This window comes from Symphalangus syndactylus, chromosome X (genome assembly GCF_028878055.3).
Source record: "Symphalangus syndactylus isolate Jambi chromosome X, NHGRI_mSymSyn1-v2.1_pri, whole genome shotgun sequence".
Classification (NCBI taxonomy): domain Eukaryota; kingdom Metazoa; phylum Chordata; class Mammalia; order Primates; family Hylobatidae; genus Symphalangus; species Symphalangus syndactylus.
In genome coordinates, this window is record NC_072447.2 from 133,692,688 (window position 1) to 133,711,330 (window position 18,643).

The following is an 18,643-nucleotide window of genomic DNA, read 5'->3' on the forward strand; positions in this document are numbered from 1 at the left end:
GTGAGACTCGGTCTTGGAAAAAACAAACAAACAAACAAACAAACAAACAAACAACTCTAGGAAGACCCAGTCATTGGACAGCTCCCACACATTCGTAAGTTTTACCTCCAGGAGATATACCAGTTCCTTACAGTGAATATCAGAGAAAAATCTCCTCATGTTTCTGGCAGGGGAAGGCGAAAAGGAACAATTTTGAAATTGGAGACCATCCTGGTCTTCTTCACAAGGCCTGCCCTCAGGAAAAACTATTTTACCAGAGCCTCACCTGCTGGGGTTTTAGAAGAACTTAACAGACCTGGGGGAAGATAAATGTCCAACTCCAGCCCCCTCCAGCCATCCTGTCCCATCAAAGGGGTGTGTGTGTGTGTGTGTGTGTGTGTGGAGGGGGGGGGGGCGGGGTGATGGTGGTGGGAGTGGGATAAAACTGAGAAGCACTGGTGAAGTTCACAGTTCAGGGACACAGGTTCACCAAAAGACTGAGACCTAATCATAGAACTAGAGAATGCTTTCCCTTCCTCCACACCTTACCACAATATTACTAAAGGGCTACTTATGAGAGTTTCTTTCACCTAGTACATCATGTCCAGATTTTAACGAAAAATTACAAGGCATACTAAACAGTAGAAAACACAGTTTTAAGAGATACAGCAAACACCAGAACCAGACTCAGATATGGAAGAGATGCTGGAATTATCAGACTGGGAATTTTTTTTTAAAAAACTATGATTAATATGCAATGGTCTTTAAAGAAAAAATTAGACAACATACAAGAACAGATGGATAATAAGAGCATAAAGAAGAAATTCAAAGAAAGAATAAAATTAAATATTAGAGATCAAAAACACTAGTAGAAATGAAGAATGCCTTTGATGGGGTAATTATTAGACTGGACATAACTAAGGAAATAATCCCTGAGCTTGAGGATATGACAATAGAAATTTCCAAAACTGAAAACCTGTCTTAGTCCGTTTTAACTGCTATAACCAAATACCACAAACTGGGTAGCTTATGAACAACAGTTATTTATTTCTCACAATTCTGGAAGCTCAGAGGTCCAAGATCAAGGTGCCAGTATCTTCAGTGTCTAGTGAGGGCCTATTTCCTAGTTTATAGATGGTGCCTTCTACCTGTGTCCTCACATTAGGAAGGGACAAGCGGCTCTTTGGGGTCTCTTTTTGTAAGTGTACTAATCCCATTCATGAGGGCTCTGCCCTTATGACCTAATCACCTCCCAAGGGCCTCACCTCCTAATAGCACATTGCTGATTAAGTTTCAACATGAATTTTTGGGGATACATACATTCAGACCATAGCAAAAACAAAAAGAAAAAAACAACAGATGCTGGCGAGGTTGTGGAGAAAAAGGAACGCTTTTACACTGTTGGTGGGAGTGTAAATTACTTCAACGACTGTGGAAGACAGTGTGGTGAATCCTCAAAGACCTAGATCCAGAAATACCACTTGACCCAGCAATCCCATTACTGGGTATACACCCAAAGGAATATAAATCATTGTATTATAAAGACACATGCATGAGTATGTTCACTGCAGCACTATTCACAATAGCAAAGACATGGAATCAACCCAAATGCCCATCAATGATAGACTGGATAAAGAAAATGTGGTACATATACACCATAGAATACTATGCAGCTATTTAAAGGAATGAGGACATGTCCTTTGCAGGGACATGGATGGAGCTGGAAGTCATTATCCTCAGCAAACTAACGCAGGAATAGAAAACCAAATACTACATGTTCTCACTTGTAAGTGGGAGCTGAATGATGAGAACACATGGACACATGGGAGGGAACAACACACGCTGGGGCTTGTTGGAGGGCAGGGGCTGGGAGGAGGGAGAGCATTAGGAAAAATAGCTAATGCACACTGGGCTTATTACCTAAGTGATGAGGTGATCTGTGCAGCAAACCACACTGGCACGCATTTAGCTATGTGACAAACCTGCACATCCTGCACATATACCCCTGAACTTTAAAGTTGAAAATAAAAAAAAATACTGAAAAAAGTACATAACAGAATATCCAAAACTATAGGACCACTACAAAAGTGGAAACGTGTAATGGAAATACCTGGAAGGAGAAGAAAGAAAGAAACAGAAGCAATATTTGAAGCAATAATGACTGAGAATTTCTCCGAAATTAATGTCAGACACCAAACCATAGATCCAGGAAGTTCAGAGAACACGAGACAGGATAAACGCCAAAAACCCCTTCAGCCTATGCATATCATATTCAAACTTAAGAAAATCAAAATAAAGAAAAAATTTTGAAAGAAACCACAAGGGAAACAAACACCTTACCTATAGAGGAGCACAAGTAAACATTATATCTGACTTCTTTTCAGAAATTGTGCAAATAAAAAGTGGAATAAAATATTTACGGAGTTAAGAGAAAAAAAATCAACATCCTAGAATTCTGCACCCTGTGAAATCTGGATGTACATAAAGAAAGGAAGAGCATCAAAGAATGAAAAAATGAATGTAAAATAAAAACTTTTGGCTGGGTGCAGTGGCTCATGCCTGTAATCCCAGCACTTTGGGAGGCTGAGGTGGGCAGATCATGAGGTCAGGAGTTCGAGACCAGCCTGGCCAACATGGTGAAACCCCGTGTCTACTAAAAATACAAAAATTATCTGGGCGTTGTGGTGGGTGCCTGTAATCCCAGCTACTCAGGAGGCTGAGGCAGGATAATTGTTTGAATCCGGGAGGTGGAGGTTGCAGTGAGCTGAGATTGTGCCATTGCACTCCATCCTGGGCAAAAAGAGTGAAACTCCACCCCCCCCCAAAAAAAAAGAATTATGCTAAATCTACTCTTCCTGTGCTTTAGAAATGGAACAACAAAGTCTGGGTGACAGCACATCTGTTGACAGCATGGCTTACCAAATATTTTAAGCCCACTATTGAGACCTACTACTCAGAAAAGAATATTCCTTTCAAAATATTACTGCTGTTGACAATGCACCTAGTCACCCAAGAATATTGATGGAGAAGTACAAGGAGACAAATGTTGTCTTCACACCTATTAACACAACATTCATTCTGTAGCCTGTGGATCAAGAAGTCATTCTGACTTTCAAGTCTTATTACTTTAAAAAATCATTTCATAAGGCTATAGTTGCCATAGATAGTGGTTCCTCTGATGGATCTGTGTAAAGTAGATTGGAAACCTTCTGGAAAGGATTCATGATGCCATTAAAAAAAAAAAAAAAAAAAAAAAAAAAAAAAAAGAATGTTCATAATTCAGGGGAGGAGGTCAAAGTATCAACGTTAACAGGAGTTTGGGAGTTGACTTCAACTCTCATTGATGAATTTCAGGAGTTCAAGACTTCAGTGGAGGAAGTAATAGCAGATGTGGTGGGAATAGCAAGACACCTAGAATTAGAAGTGGAGCCTAAAGATATGGATTGAATTGCTGGAGCCTCCTGATAAAAATTTAATGAACAAGGAGTTGCTTCCTATGGATGAGCAAAGAAAATGGTTTCTTGAGATGGAATCTATTCCTGATGAAGATGCTGTGAACATTGTTGAAATGATAACAAAGGATTTAGAATATTTTGTAAATTCAGTTGATAAAGCAGTTATGGGGTTTGAGAGGATTGACTTCGATTTTGAAAAAAGTTCTACTGTGGGTAAAATGCTATCAAACAGCATTACATACTACAGATAAATCTTTAATGAAAAGAAGAGTCAATTGATACAGTATACATTATTGTCTTACTTGAAGAAATTGCCACAGTCACATCAACCTTCAGCAACCTCCAACCTGATCAGTCAGCAGCCATCCACATAAAGGCAAAATTCTCCCCCAGCAAAAAGATTACAACTTGCTGAAGGCTCAGATGATAGTTAACATATTTTTTTTTTTAGCAATACCGTCTTTTAAAATTAAGGTATGCAAATTGTTTTTTAGGCATTATGCTTAAAAGACTACAGTATAATGTAGACTTAACTTTTATATGAACTGGGAAACCAAATAATTCATATGGCGTGCTTTATTGCAATATTAGCTTTATTGCAATGGTCTGAAATGGAACCTGTAATATCTGTGAGGTGAGGTATTCCTGTATGTATTTATGTATGCTTATGGACAAGTGAAATAAATGACAGCAATGATACAAGAAATGGAAGGGGAGAATCAGGAGCATTTTGCTATTATAAGATACTTGCAGTACCCATGAAATGGTATAGTGTTATTTGAAAGTGGGGTTGAATTAATTGTAAATGTATATAATCTAGGGCAACCACTAAAAAATGTGAAAAAAGTATAAATGATATGATGAAGGAGAAAAATGTGGAATAATATAATATGTTCAATTAAAAATACAAAAGGCAGGACAAGTACAGAAGACAAAACTAGAAACAAAAAACAAGGGTAACCAAAAGAAAACAGCAACAAACATGGTAGATATTTATCCAACTATATCAATAATCACTTAAAAATTATTGATCTAAGTACGCCAATTAAAAGACAGATGTCAGTGTGGATTAAAAAATAAGACCTAACCATAGGTTGTCTACAAGAAATCTGCTTTAAATATAAGGGTGCATACAGATTAAAGGGAAATAGATGGAGAAAGATACACCATTTTAACACTAATTAAAAGAAAGTGGAAGTGGCTATATTAATTTCAGACAGAGCTGATTTCAGAGCAATGAAATTTATCAGGGAGTAGGAGGAGCATTGCATACTATTGAAGGGGTTAATACTCCAAGAAGACATACCAATACTGTTTGTGAGCCTAATAACAGAGCATTAGAATACACAAGTGAATAACTGATACAACTGCAAGGAGAAACACATGAATCTACTATTACAGTTGGAGAGTTTAGCTCCCTTCTATCAGAAATGGACAGATCCAGCAAACAGAAATCAGTAATGACATAGTTGAACTCAACACCACCATCAAACCACTGTATATAATTACCATCTATAGACTATTTCATCTAATAAAAGCAGATTACACATTCTTCTCAAGCTCACATGGAAGTTTAACCAAGAGAGACCACATTATGGGCCATAAAGCACACCTTAAAAAGTAAAAGAAGAGAAATTTTACAATGTATGTTCTCAGATCACAGTGGAACTAAATTAGAAATCAGTAACAGAAAGATAGCTGGAAATTCCCCAAATACATGGAGCTTGAACAGTATCCTTACAAGTAACACATAGATTAAAAAAGAAATCTCGAGAAAAATTTACAAGTATTTTAAAATAAATGAAAATGAAAATACAAGTTATTAAAATTTATGAAATGCAGTGAAAGCAGTACTTACGTGGGAAATTTATAGCATTTAATCCATCTATTAGACATAAAGAAAGTTCTAACACTAATAATCTAAGCTTTTATCTTAGGAAACTAAAACAAGAAGAACAAATTAAACAAATCCAAAGTAAGCAGACATCTTGTCAGTTTCTTACAAAACTAAACATACTCTTATCATACCATCCAGCAATCATGCTCCTTAGCATTTATTCAAATGAACTAAAAACTTGTGTCCACACAAAAATCTGCACATGGATGTTTACAGCAGCTTTATTCATAATTGCTAAAAGTTGGAAGCAATCAAGATGTCCTTCAGTAAGTGAATGGATAAATAAACTATGGTACATCCAGACAATGGAATATTATTCAGTGCTAAAAAGAAATGAGCCATCAAGCCATGAAAAGACATGAAAGAAAATTAAATGCATATTACTAAGTGAAAAAAGCCAATCTGAAAAGGCTACATACTAAAGGATTACAACTATATAATATTCTGGAAAAGACAAAACCTTTTACTGGAGATAATAAAAAGATTAGTCATTGCCAGTGATTAGTGAGGAGGAAGGGATGAAAAGGTGGGCCACAGAGGACTTTAGGGCAGTGAAACTATTCTGTATGATACTACAATGGTGGATACGTACCATTTTAAATTTGTCAAAACCCAAAAAACGTGCAAGACCAAGAATGAACCCTAATGTAAACTATAAACTTTAGGTAATGATGATATGTTATATAGGTTCATCAATAGTAACAAATTATAATCAATTGTAACAAAATTACCATTTTGGTGAAGGATGTTGATAGTGGGGGATACTGTGCTTCTTCAGGGACAGAGATTATACGGAAACTCTCCACTTTCCATACAATTTTGCTGTGAACGTAAACTGCTCTAAAAAAGAAACTTATTAATTTAAAAAATGAAGGAAACTTAGGTTACACGTAATTATTTACGGTTTAGGGCACATTTTTCAAGTTCAAAAAAATCATAAAGCCTATTTCAAAATATTTAATCAGAAGATTTTCATTCACTCAACAAACATTCATTGAGTACCTTTAGAATGAAAGGTAGAATGAAGTGGAAAGCAAAAAATTGTGTAAGGTTAGACATAAATTAGATAAAAAGGCAAGGCTTTTATTTTGAGCCGTCTCCTCAACCTTATTTTTAATGAGAACCAAATAATTATGGTGGGTTTTCCATAGGTATTAAAGAGGTCAATAACACTAGTTTCAATGTAGTCGAGAAAATACAATTTAGAAAATCAAGTTTCAGGCTTATGATCCCACTAGTTTCTATTGTTTACATGCCAAATTAATGGAAACATTTGTAGTTTATACCTTTTTTGATTACTAACAGAACACAAAACTCAGAAAAAGAGACTTTTTTTACCCTAAAACTTAAAGTATTATAATAATAATAATAAAAGATACATTTTTAAAATGGATCAAAGCAGACTGGGCCGCAGGCCGTGGGGCCCGCCTGGAGGGATGGGGCTTAGGTGCTGGGCCTGCTGCGTTTCATGCCCCGGCAGCCGCGCCCCACATCCGTGCTTCCGCGCTGGGATGGTGAACCTAGCAGCCATGGTGTGGCGCCGGCTTCTGTGGAAGAGGTGGGTTCTCGCCCTGGTCTTTGGGCTGTTGCTTGTCTACTTCCTCAGCACCACCTCCAGGCAGGAGGAGAGGGCAGTGAGAGAGAGGAATCCCCTGCAGGTTCAAGACCATGATCAGCCCATCATGGTCTGCAAGTGTAGTTTAACTTGGGCAATAGCAGTCGTCCCAGCAATCAGTGCCACAACTCCATTCAAGGGAGACGCCTCATCACGGATGAACTCAGCTACGTTTGTGAGAGGAAGGATTTGCTGGTGAATGGCCGCTGTAACGTCAACGTCCCTAGCACAAAGCAGTACTGCTGTGATGGATGCTGGCCAAACGGCTGCTGAGTACCGTGTCTCCTGCTGCCTGCAGCCCAGCAAGCAACTTCTCCTGGAGCACTTCCTCAACCAGGCAGCTGTGGCATTCCGGAACCTCTCCATGGCAGTCAAAGATCACTTGGAATTGTGCCTGGTCAAATGCAGGACCTCATCCCAGAGCCTGCAGCATGAGAACACCTACTGGGACCCCATAGCAAAGTACTGCTATTGAGAAAGCCTGCCAGAGCTCTTCCCTGCATGACAGGCCAGTGGACTTACTCCAGCCTGGGTGAGGAGGCCCCACTGAAGAACTCCCCTCCTGGGGCCCAGCTTCAGCACTCAGGCCAGGCCATGGGAAGAAGACAAAGGCAGCGTTAGGAAACCTTGGCTTTGACCACTTCTTGTGTTGTCATCTTTGGCTTCGTTCACGACCCGGGCTTACCAGATAGAACTCTTTTGTAAAGCAGCTTAGACCCTCCAGCTGGTCCCATTTGGAAAAGATGAAACCACAGGCCAGGCTCATGGCAGTGTTGGCATTCTTGCACGACTCGACCCTGAGACCTGCACAGGGACCTGTGACTTGTGTTCGTCGGGGACCGGTGTCACTTCTAGGTTTGATCCAGGCCTTTTCACTGTAAAATTATTTATTGGATTCCTTTGGAGTAGTGGGAAAATTATGTTTTATGTAGGAAAATGCCTTGCCCTTCTAGTTGAAGATGTTCAAGGAAATTATGTTTGTTGTTCTGTGTTCTCAAGTTTCACGAGTTAAGTCATCCCTTCACCCAGATAAAATGTTTTGTCTTTTAGGACATGGATGTTCTCTCTGGGCAGTTATTTTTGTTTGTATTTCGACAGTATCAAGCGTAGGCCCTGAACATAACCTGTTAGCCATATCCTGATGTCTAAAATTATCTAAAAACTCAGACACTCTTCCATTCTAATCTAACTGCAAGATTTCTAGCAGTGGGCACCGTGTGTCCGCCCTCAGGTTCTTTTCTGGTGACAGTTGAATGTGCTCATATGCCCTATGGAGAGCACTGTTTTAGTAGAAATCTAACCTCTCATCCTGAAGGAATTTTCTTTTGCCAGTTAAAATTAACTGTGGGCTGCTAAGCCAGGGTACAATGGGAGCCTCAGGAAGATCAGAGGCAACTTCTTCTGTTCTGTCAATAGAAACCCAATGTTGAGGCAATTCCTAAACAGAGATGCACTTAACAGCTTGCTGTATGTGTTCATTCTTTATTGCTTTCAGCTTTGGGGGTGCAATAGGTATAAATGTTTAGTTTCTCTATTATTTGCAAAGAAGAAGAAGAAACCCAACTTACCAGAGCGCTGCAAGAGAAGAGTCTTACTCCTGCCCTGAGTGGGAGATGAGAATGGTCATTATGGCTTAGAGAATGCTGCACATGTAGGTTGCTGGTGTGCCCTGAATCCACATGCATAAAGCACTCCCCATTTTTCTACTGTAATGCAGATTCTCTGATTCAAGGTCTAGCATATTTGATCCTAAGATCAAGACATCATGCCCTTTGAACAGTACTGCTCTTTGATTTCAGTAGTCACATTAACACACAACTCTCCTATATTCCTTCACTAACCTCAAGATTGAGCAAGATCTTTTTTATTTTTATTTTTTGTTCAAATTATTGACCTGGGAGCAGGGTGCTAGTTCTATGGTCAGAATTCAACATTTTTTTTTTTTCAGTGGAGCTTTTTCTTTGGGTCGTATTTGCCTTCCAATACATTTCTGCAATATTTCCTTAACTTCCTACTACTACCTCTTATACTCATCTCCCAAAATAATTTGCCTCCCTTAAATAAGTTTTCTTAGACGGTAAGCTGTCAGGCAATTTTAAAAATATTAGATCCCAAGAAATCTATTCTGTTTGCATTAAACATTTCAAATTCTGTGTGTTTGCAGCAGGACTAAATCAAACTCTGATGTGAAAAAATAAAAATAAAACAATGGATCAAATTTACAATCTGTATATTAAATGTATAAGAAAGTTAAAAGGCAATTTGACAAAGATATGAATTTTCTTAATTACCTATAGGGAAGAACTCTGGGTAGAAGAAAGTAAAAGAAAAGTGATAGAAATTAAACTGGCTGGGTGCAGTGGCTCACGCCTGTAATCCCAGCACTTTGGAAGGCCTGAGGTCGGGAGTTCGAGACCAGCCTGACCAACATAGAGAAATCTGTCTCTACAATAATACAAAATTAGCCCAAGTAGCTCAGCTACTCGGGAGGCTGAGGCAGGAGAATCCCTTGAACCCAGGAGGCAGAGGTTGCGGTGAGCCGAGATTGCACCATTGCACTTCAGCCTGGGCAACAAGAGCGAAACTCTGTCTCCAAAAAAAAAAAAAGAAGGAATTAAACAATTAAAATTATTGGCTATAAATGGTGAAGGAAGGGTTTATCTAAAGGAATTTCAAAGAGAAGATTCATCCTCTACATAATGAATGGAAAGAACTTGTGCATTACAAAGATGAAATATTGCTGTGGTTTGGTTATGATTTATTTTTCTTCAGCAAAACCCATATTGAAATTTTATCCCGAATGTGGTGGTGTTGGGCCTAGTGGGAAGTGTTTGGGTCATAAGGGTGGATCCCTCATGAATAAATTAATGCCCTCCCTGGGAAGGTGGGGGGGGTGCATTCTCACTCTATCGGTTGTTAAAAAGAGCCTGGCCGGCCGGGCTTGGTAGCTCATGCTTGTAATCCCAGAACTTTGGGAGGCCGAGGCTGGTGGGTCACGAGGTCAGGAGATTGAGACCATTCTGGCCAACATGAAACCCCGTGTCTACTAAAAATACAAAAATTAGCTGGTTGTGGTGGCATGTGCCTGTAATCCCAGCTACTCGGGAGGCTGAGGCAGGAGAATCGCTTGAACCAGGGAGTCAGAGGTTGCAGTGAGCCAAGATCGCACCACAGCACTCCAGCCTGGCGACAGTGAGAGACTCCATATCAAAAAAAAAAAAAAAAAAAAAAGCCTGACACCTCCCCTCTCCTCTTGCTTCCTCTCTCACCATATGATCTCTGCCTACACTGGCTCCCCTTCACTTTCTGCCATGAGTGGAAGCAGCTTGAGGCTCTTACCAGATGCAAATACTCAATCTTGAATTTTCCAGCCTTCGGAATTGTAAGTCAAATAAACCTTTTTTCTTTATACTCAGTCTTAGGTATTCCTTTATAGCAACATAAAATGGACTCAGACAAATATATAGAAAAAAAAACCCCATATTAGCATGAAAACATTCTGTACTCCTAAAAGGAAGCTGCCTTTAGAGAGGTGCTGGGTTTAATTCAATTCCTTGAACATGGGGGTTTTCCTAAAACTAGTATGTACTGATGTAGGCTGCTGTGGTCAGATGGTCTATCCAAAGCAGAAAGTGGCAATGTAATAGGAAGGGTTCTGGTTAGAAATATCTTCTACTAGTGTTGTTGAGGTGTTCTTAGCATCCACATTTGTTTTCTGTGGATGGCCATGCAATGATCCTGATACAGCAGTTTTAAACCTTGCACTTTAGTTTTAAAGACTTACAAAAAGATCTTTGGCATGACATATTCATTTTATGATTGGTTTTATTAATTTTAATTCTTGTTGTTATGCAGATTTTGTGTCTTTTGGATTCCAAGCACTCCAAATAATATCTATCCTTGCCATCTCTTCCAGTGGCTGGGATACTTTTCATCAGACAAGCACTAACAACCACAACATCAAAAGAAGGTACTATGAGTGAAGATGATTTTTATATACAAAACTCTATAGAAAAAGGCATATTAACTGTCTGCCAAACACTGCAAGAAATATTTGGTTTGCTTGCAGGGTGAGTACCAAGGACAGTATCTTGAGCTGGAGTTTGGCTGAATAGTACACAGGTTACTCTGTAAATCAAGTGACTCCTACAGATTAACAATTATTTATTTCTGTTTTGGTTTGCATGTTTGTCCTCTGGCAGTCCACATGGCTCAATACAAAATAGTGATATTTCATTTTCCTCCTTTTATTTCTTCTTGTACTGCAGGCCAGTAATTATGCTCATGTTCTACATGTCACACGGAGATACATGGCAGAGAAAAGGGCAGAGATCTAGGAGAATGATTAGAGGCGTATTCTCCAGTTTAAATGTAAAAATATTTTCCCTCTGAGAAAATGAGGAGGAGAGACTGTTTTTGTCCTGGGGGAAAGGGCATGCTGATGAGCAGTGATGGCTACCTGCAGCCAAGTGGGAGCAGATAATAATCTTCTCAGTTTGGACCTGTCACCAAGCAAAAGAAAATGCAATCACCTGTAATGCTACTGAGGGGACCTTACCTACAAAATATATTTCCCACTCTCTGAAATGAGGGTTTTTTGTCATTTTAATGAGGACACCAAGTCTTTCCTTTCACAGACTTAATATTAATTGGGCCCATTTCTGAAGCTGAAGTTCTTTGTACATTGCCAGAACATTGAAAAGTTCAATATTACCTTTTAATAATATGTTTGAGTAGGTGAATCCATCAGTCCTGATACTAAAGAGCACAGTACAGTGAATGTATTCATATCCTGCCATCATTAGTTCTTGGCTTCTCCTTTTTGGCTATTTCCTATGTGGGGAAAATGTTTCTCTTTATGACAATTGTTCCTCAGATCTGAAGGCTGCCAGTTCATCACGGCAATATGAAAGTATGAAGGCAGCTGTGAACTCCTCTTTTTAGCGGAGCCACTAACAGCAAAATCCCAGACATGTTTCTGTACAACAAAAGATCAAAAATGATTTTGTGCCATTAAAAAATTAGTGCCTGAGTCTCTTCAATGGTACAAAGAAAACAAGAAAAAAAATTAGTAGAAGTAAATTCAGGGAGTCAGCCACCCTTTTAAAGCTTAATTACAGGAGATGCTAAAAATGTTACAAAATTATAGAAGGAAGAATGGGTAACATTCCTCTCAAGGCTCCTAAGAAAGTTTGAGCTGCGGTGATTCACAAAGGGAAAAAGCTGAAAAGAACAAAGAGTGGGAAGAAAGAGCAGGAAATGATATGAATAAGACCTATTGGGGTGGTTGCAGGTCAGCTCAGGCGAAAAATCTCAAGTGGGTTTCCTGACCTCACAATGCCTTGCTTTCCCTTGCCTCTACAGGTTATTGTCTCCATTCCAATCAGGCTTCTGCCAGCATGGATGCACATGGAACCTCATTGTTACCCCTCTTAGATCTCTAAATTCCCATCTCAAACACAGAATCCTCATCTGCCATTTTCCTCACTGCCTCTCATCACCCCAGGACTGCTCTCTTTCCTTGCTGGGATCTTTAATCTCACGGAGTGGCCAACTTCACTAAGCTAGTTCATTAGCTGCTTTCTAGCTGAACAGATCCCAGTGCAAACTCCTCAGTGCCTTGTATTGCTTTCAGCTTCCTGAAAACCTCTGGCCAGCCTTACTATGCCAATCCCCAACTCACAGTCACTTGACTCCACTCTCTCTTATCCTGGGCCACAGAGAACTCTATGGGAAGTTGCAGAGCTAGGCAGCTACATCAATACACACTCATGTTGGCCCTTGCTGATGGGTCTCTCACCTCTCACTGATTTCTTCCTTCCATACTGCCCATAGCATTTATTCCAAATCAGTTCCCTTCTCCTCGTGGTCTCATTTCCAAATCATTTTTGTGATGAATAAACAATCTCTTAGTATATGGAGAAGGCTGGGCTACCTATATACCTTCAGCTTCCCCTCTCTTGTCTCAGAGAAAGAGGGCTCTCTCCTCTCTAAAGTAAATGCTACTTGAATATGGATCCCTTCCCTTTCTTCTTTTCAAAGATTCCACTTCCATAAGTACTCTTTTATTTTCTAGCATCTTCAATCTCATACTCTCCATTGCCTCTTTCGTTTTTATTGAACAACAACAACAACAACAACAACAACCCTTAACTTTATCGATTCTAGTTGCCATTTATAATATCCATATTTCCTTTTGCTTAGTACCCAACTTCTTGATCTATGGTCTTTGTTTACTTTATTTTACTAATGTCGTGTATTCTGGCCCCTACCTCTATCACTCTACTAAAATAGCTCTTGCCCAGCATTGTTTCTCTCGATTCCGATTTTCTTTGTAACATCTGTTAATGTCAATGACTACTTACTTCTATAAAAGCTTTTCTTGCTTTCCGCAACCCAATTCATTTCTAGTTTTCTTCCAGCCTCTCAGAACTGCTTTTTTCTAACTCTTCTGCAAACTTCTCTTTCTTTCCTTCTCCCTTATTGTGGATAGTCCCCCAAATTCTGTATTCAACCTTTTGCTTTTCTTTCACTTGTCTTTCATATTTAATTTTCTCAGGGCTTCAGCCGATACCTCTACACTACCATCTACTATTCCTTCCAGTTTCTTCAACTCTAATTTGAATACAAATCCCTTCTTTCCATTTCTCAATGATCTACTATCTGCAGTTCATCTCATCATATTCTGCAAATCAGTCCCATCCATCAGTCCATTTCTGTCAGTTCTACTGTTATGGTTTGAATTGTGTCCTCTCAAAAAAGATATGTTGAAGCTCTCAGAATCTGGCTTATTTGGAAACAGGTTATTTACGAGTTAGTCAAATTACAATGAGGTCATTATGATGAGTCCTAACTTGATATGATTGGTATCCTTATTGACAGAGGAAATTGGGACATAGAAATAGGCATGCACACAGGGAGAACACCATGTAAACATGAGGGCAGAGATTGGGATGATGCATCTACCAGACAAGGAGCATCAAAGATTGCTGGAAAATGACCAGAAACTAGGAGACAGGAATGGAATAGATTCTCCCTCACAAGGAACTAACGCTGCTGAAATCTTGATCTCAGACTTCTAGCTTCCAGAACTGTGAGACAATACATTTCTGTCATTTAAGCCACCCACTTCGTGGTACTTTGTTATGACATCTCTAGTGAACCAATACAATCAACAGGTCTCCAGTCTCTCAGACTAGAAAACACAGACTCATTCCTGGCTTTTTCCTTTTCTTAATCATCTGTATCCAATCTGGCACTAAAGACTTAGGTATAGTCCTCGAAAATGACTCCTACCATCTTTAATCTCATTCAATCCATTGCCTCCTTTTCTTCTACCATTTTTGTCTCAGTTCCTCTTGCCTTCACTCTAGTCCCACCCTTCATCATTTTACATCTCACTTCCTGTAAAAGTATCTGGTTAGACTCTCTTAATTGAAGATTATCTTTTAAAATGTATAATTCATGTTGCTTTCATCATATTAGCACCACAGACAAGATGTGCTTACACTGGCATATTGCTTACTATGCGAAATCTAAGGTTGGCATACATAGCCCTCCATAATTTGGACCCATCTACTCTACTCAGTCTTTTGCCCCCTATATACATGATGCTTATTTCCCTCTTTGAGCCCCGACCCTTTTACTCCCTCCCTTCCCCCCACCATCAAGATGCTTTATCTTCCTATCATCTAAACCTGTTCATCTTTCAAGGACCTGATCAATTTTTCAGTGACTGTGACAACTCTGGTCCACATCTGATATCTCTTGTCCTGCTGCATTCTAATCAGTACCTTCCATGTTAGCAGCAAGTGGTATTTCTAAAATTTTGTGTGGATTTACACATATTTATATCTCTATCTCCATCAGCTTATAGGACATAGTACTTGTTAATTAATTGGCCAAACTCTTAAAGTGGAAATAATGGAAAATAAAAGGTGGGGAAGGAAGAAGGAGATTAGATTAATATTAAGGGAACAGAAAACTTTGGCCAGAACAATGAAGGAGAATTAGTCTAAGTCAATGTTTTCCAAATGTGCTTCCTGGACCACCAGCATCAAAATCATTTAGGATAGCTGATAAAATGCAGATTCCTCAACCCTATTACAGACCTATTGGATCAGATTCTGCAGCTTAGACATCTGAATTTGTAAAGGTAACCCAAATGATTCTTCAGTATACCAAGTCTGAGAACCACTAGTCTAAGTAAACAGAGCAGAAGATGGGTGCTGAAAGGGAACAGCTTTTCTTATGTTTACTGGGTACCGTACTTTCCATCATGGCTAAGAAGATAATGAAATAATTTTACACTATCATGATTTGCTTTGATGTGATTGTCCCTCTTCAATAGATTGCTTTGTGTACATCAGTCCTTTCTTCCATGGCAAGAGTATTTAAAGTACTGCATCACAAATATGGGCTGGCTAATATAGTCTCTCAAATAATAGAAATTTTGTGGCACTCCAAGGAAAGATAACTGAGACTTCTAGGCTGGTTTTACTTTCTTTGGGAAGTAAAATCTAACCAGAAACATGCCATAGGTTCCTACAATTCAAGTTTGGTAGCATGGACAGAGGAAAAAAAAACAACAACAACTCTGAGATCTCGTTGCTTAAGCTTTTAATTGGAACCAAATGATAGCTAAAACATGTAGCCACTTTAGATAAAAACTGAAGACCTTTTCACTGGCTCACATTGAGCGGGATTTCTGCAGTTGAGTACTACAGAAGTGAGATAACAGAATTAGATACAATCGAGGGGAAGAAAAATGCACAAAAGTCCTTGAATTAAAATGAATTGAAACCTTCTGGAAGAAAAGCTATTTGGTAAGCTCCATTAAGTCTATTGTAGATAGCTTTATTTGACAAAGCAGTATCCTGGCATGTGGAACAGGAAAGAAAATAGCTATAAGATGATCTGTCAGGGAGTTTCCAGTCTCTAAACGAATAAGATTCTGTGCAGTAGCCAATACAGCTTTTAACTCAAAAGAGATACAGAAGCAAAATGCAATTATATAACTCTAGTAAGTGCGTTCAATCTGAATCTCCCATATACTCCTCTCCTCCCCCAATAACTCCACAAACTCAGCAGTTTATCAAGTGGATGCTCAAACTTACGGCAGCATTTATTTCATGGTAACACTGGATAAATACTGTGTACAATACTGTAGATACTGAGGTGTAAACAATCATACAAGTGAAAGATTAATCAGCTATAAAACATCCTAGCTAAGCACTTAAATAATTTGAATAGTTCAATTCTTATTCAACTCTTTGTTTATTTTGGCTATAAGTTTACAGTATTTATTTGCAGTAATTAGTTGACTATCCTGAAAATGCTAGCTAACCACTGATTACAAAGGGTTTATTCAATATAGATAGCAGTTTGTATGTTTAGGGTTCAAACATATGGCAAAAATAGAAAAAATTCAGATGTAATAGCTAATAAATATCTTTTTCAAAGTCTGACTTGGTGTTTTTCTTTCCTTCAGAGTTTCTGTTCATGGAGTGAAAATTCTAAGACAACTCAAGTGGCTATAGAGCTGCTGACTTCACTATACAAGCACTGGAATCAGGAAATTCAGATTTGAATTACAATCTTTCTCTCTCTCTCTCTTTTACACACACACACACACACGCACACACACACACACACACAGCAGGAACAGTATACAACTATACCTCCAATCTCTAGCATAGTGCTTAGAATGTAATAGTTATTAAATAAATGGATGAACTCATGAACTCATTTAACCATCACAAAATCCCTGTTAGATTTTGTTTGTTTGTTTGTTTTGAGGCAGAGTTTTGGTCTTGTTGCCCAGGCTGGAGTGCAATGGTGCGACCTCTGCTCACTGCAATGTCTGCCTCCCAGGTTCAAGGGATTCTTCTGCCTCAGCCTCCCGAGTAGCTGGGATAACAGGCATGCACTACCACGCCCAGCTAATTTTTTGTATTTTTAGTAGACATGGGGTTTCACCATTTTGGTCAGGCTGGTCTCGAACTCCTGAACTCAGGTGATCCCCACCCGCCTTGGCCTCCCAAAGTGCTGAGATTACAGGCGTGAGCCACGGCGCCTGGCCGTTAAATGGTTTTTTATAATGTACTCCTTACAAGTATGGAAGCTGAGTCTCAGTGGGGAAGAAGTCCCTCCTAGGTCAAGAAGGACAGAGTTTGGACTAGAACTCAGGTGTTTCAACTTTAGGTCCAGTGGCTTTTCCACTGTACCTTCCTATAATCTGACTCCTAAGATTGTCTGGAATGGTTTGCCTAAAAAGAATAGTCTTCTGGCTATTTTATTATCTGCAATGGTAATTCTCCCATCCAAGATAGTTTACTATGAAATTGAAGGGGAGGGTATTATCTATTGTTCAAAAAGTTTGCCCTGTGGGTCCCACTAAGGACCTATAACACGGCCTCTGTCCCACAGTGAGGTTCTGACTATACTAGGTTAGAGCTGCCTAAATGCCCAGCGCTTTTTGGAAAAGAAAGTTCACTTTTAATTAGGCACTTCAATGCAAGGTATGGATAAGTGAAAACCACAGAAAATCCTGTAGCCACAGGGCTGATATTCAGCCAGTATGTACACATATGGCCTTGCCAATTATTTCTAGCTGGTATCCAGGCTGATGGGTTGATGGCCATACCTTACTGGGTATTAAAAGTTTGAAAATATCATGTCTGCAAGTACATGTTTATTAAATAAAGAAAACAGAATTATCTTTACCTGATTCCTCAGTTTCTTTTGTTTCTGTCGTTTCTTCTATTTCATCATCAGACATTTCCATTTCTTCTTCTCGCCTGATTCCCATTAATTCATCATTATGAATGTTGCGAATTTCCTAAGGTTAAAAGGTATGCTTTTTAGGTGGGAATTCCTTGAAAATGTTGAGGAAATGAATGGAATTAAGGATAAGATAAAGCAGCATTTTTTTGACATATTAGGAAAAAAATCCTCCAAATACTCTTAAGGCAAAGAGGCATGTTGAAAGTAAAACAGTCTCAGACAAAGCAGACTTAGTTATACTCTGTCTTGCATTAGGCTTTCTTTCCAGACCCAGAGCTCCAGGGAGTCTATGATTCTTACATTCCTATCACATTAGAAAGTATTTTTGGCCATGAAAGACATTTTACCTCTTACATGGATTTGTGGACTTTCCCTTAAGGGTTCTGCCATTTTCACCTCCCCATGTTGGACCCTTTAATTTTGCTGCTTGCCATTCTCTTCTCTGTCTTTTTATAGTTTTACTCAACATAACTCTTAATTGAGTTTTTGTAGTTTTAGAAGTTACAGCAAAGATGAGCTTTCAGGAGTAATATTCTACCAGACCAAACTTCTCATGGATAATAACTATAATCTTTGGACAAAACACAAAACAAAACCCGTAACTACTTGACGACATTGGAGAGTGAACAAAAGCAGACATATTCTGAAGAGAAGCTGACACTTGGAAGAAAGGAATAGCATAGGGTGAGTCTCTCAGTTTTTAAAGTGCAATTTAGTCTGAGGGTAGACCAGAGTTAGCACCTCATAAGATGGCTAAATTTCTAATAGAAAGCCCATAGTCTTTATGGCCTAAAGAACTCAAGGAGAGTTCAGGGCAGTTACAGCCACTGGAAAGTAAGAAGGGAATCCCAGAAAGGAGACAATAGAGGCAGGGGGAAATAACTTTAAATTCTGTATATAAGATCTGCTCAA

At 39.0% G+C, this 18,643-nt stretch overlaps 1 protein-coding gene and 1 pseudogene across 6 annotated transcripts in view; one reads left to right on the forward strand and one right to left on the reverse strand.

Annotated features, from left to right (window-relative positions):
• Positions 1-18,643, reverse strand: part of ENOX2 (ecto-NOX disulfide-thiol exchanger 2) — a 285,625-nt gene that overhangs the window by 15,054 nt on the left and 251,928 nt on the right. For all 6 annotated transcript variants that reach the window (XM_055268213.2, XM_063634727.1, XM_063634730.1 and 3 more), the window contains one exon: positions 17,672-17,786. In XM_055268213.2, coding sequence (XP_055124188.1) covers positions 17,672-17,786 — 115 coding nt within the window. The remainder of the gene's footprint in view (positions 1-17,671; positions 17,787-18,643) is intronic.
• Positions 6,691-7,451, forward strand: LOC129475824 (SREBP regulating gene protein-like; annotated as a pseudogene).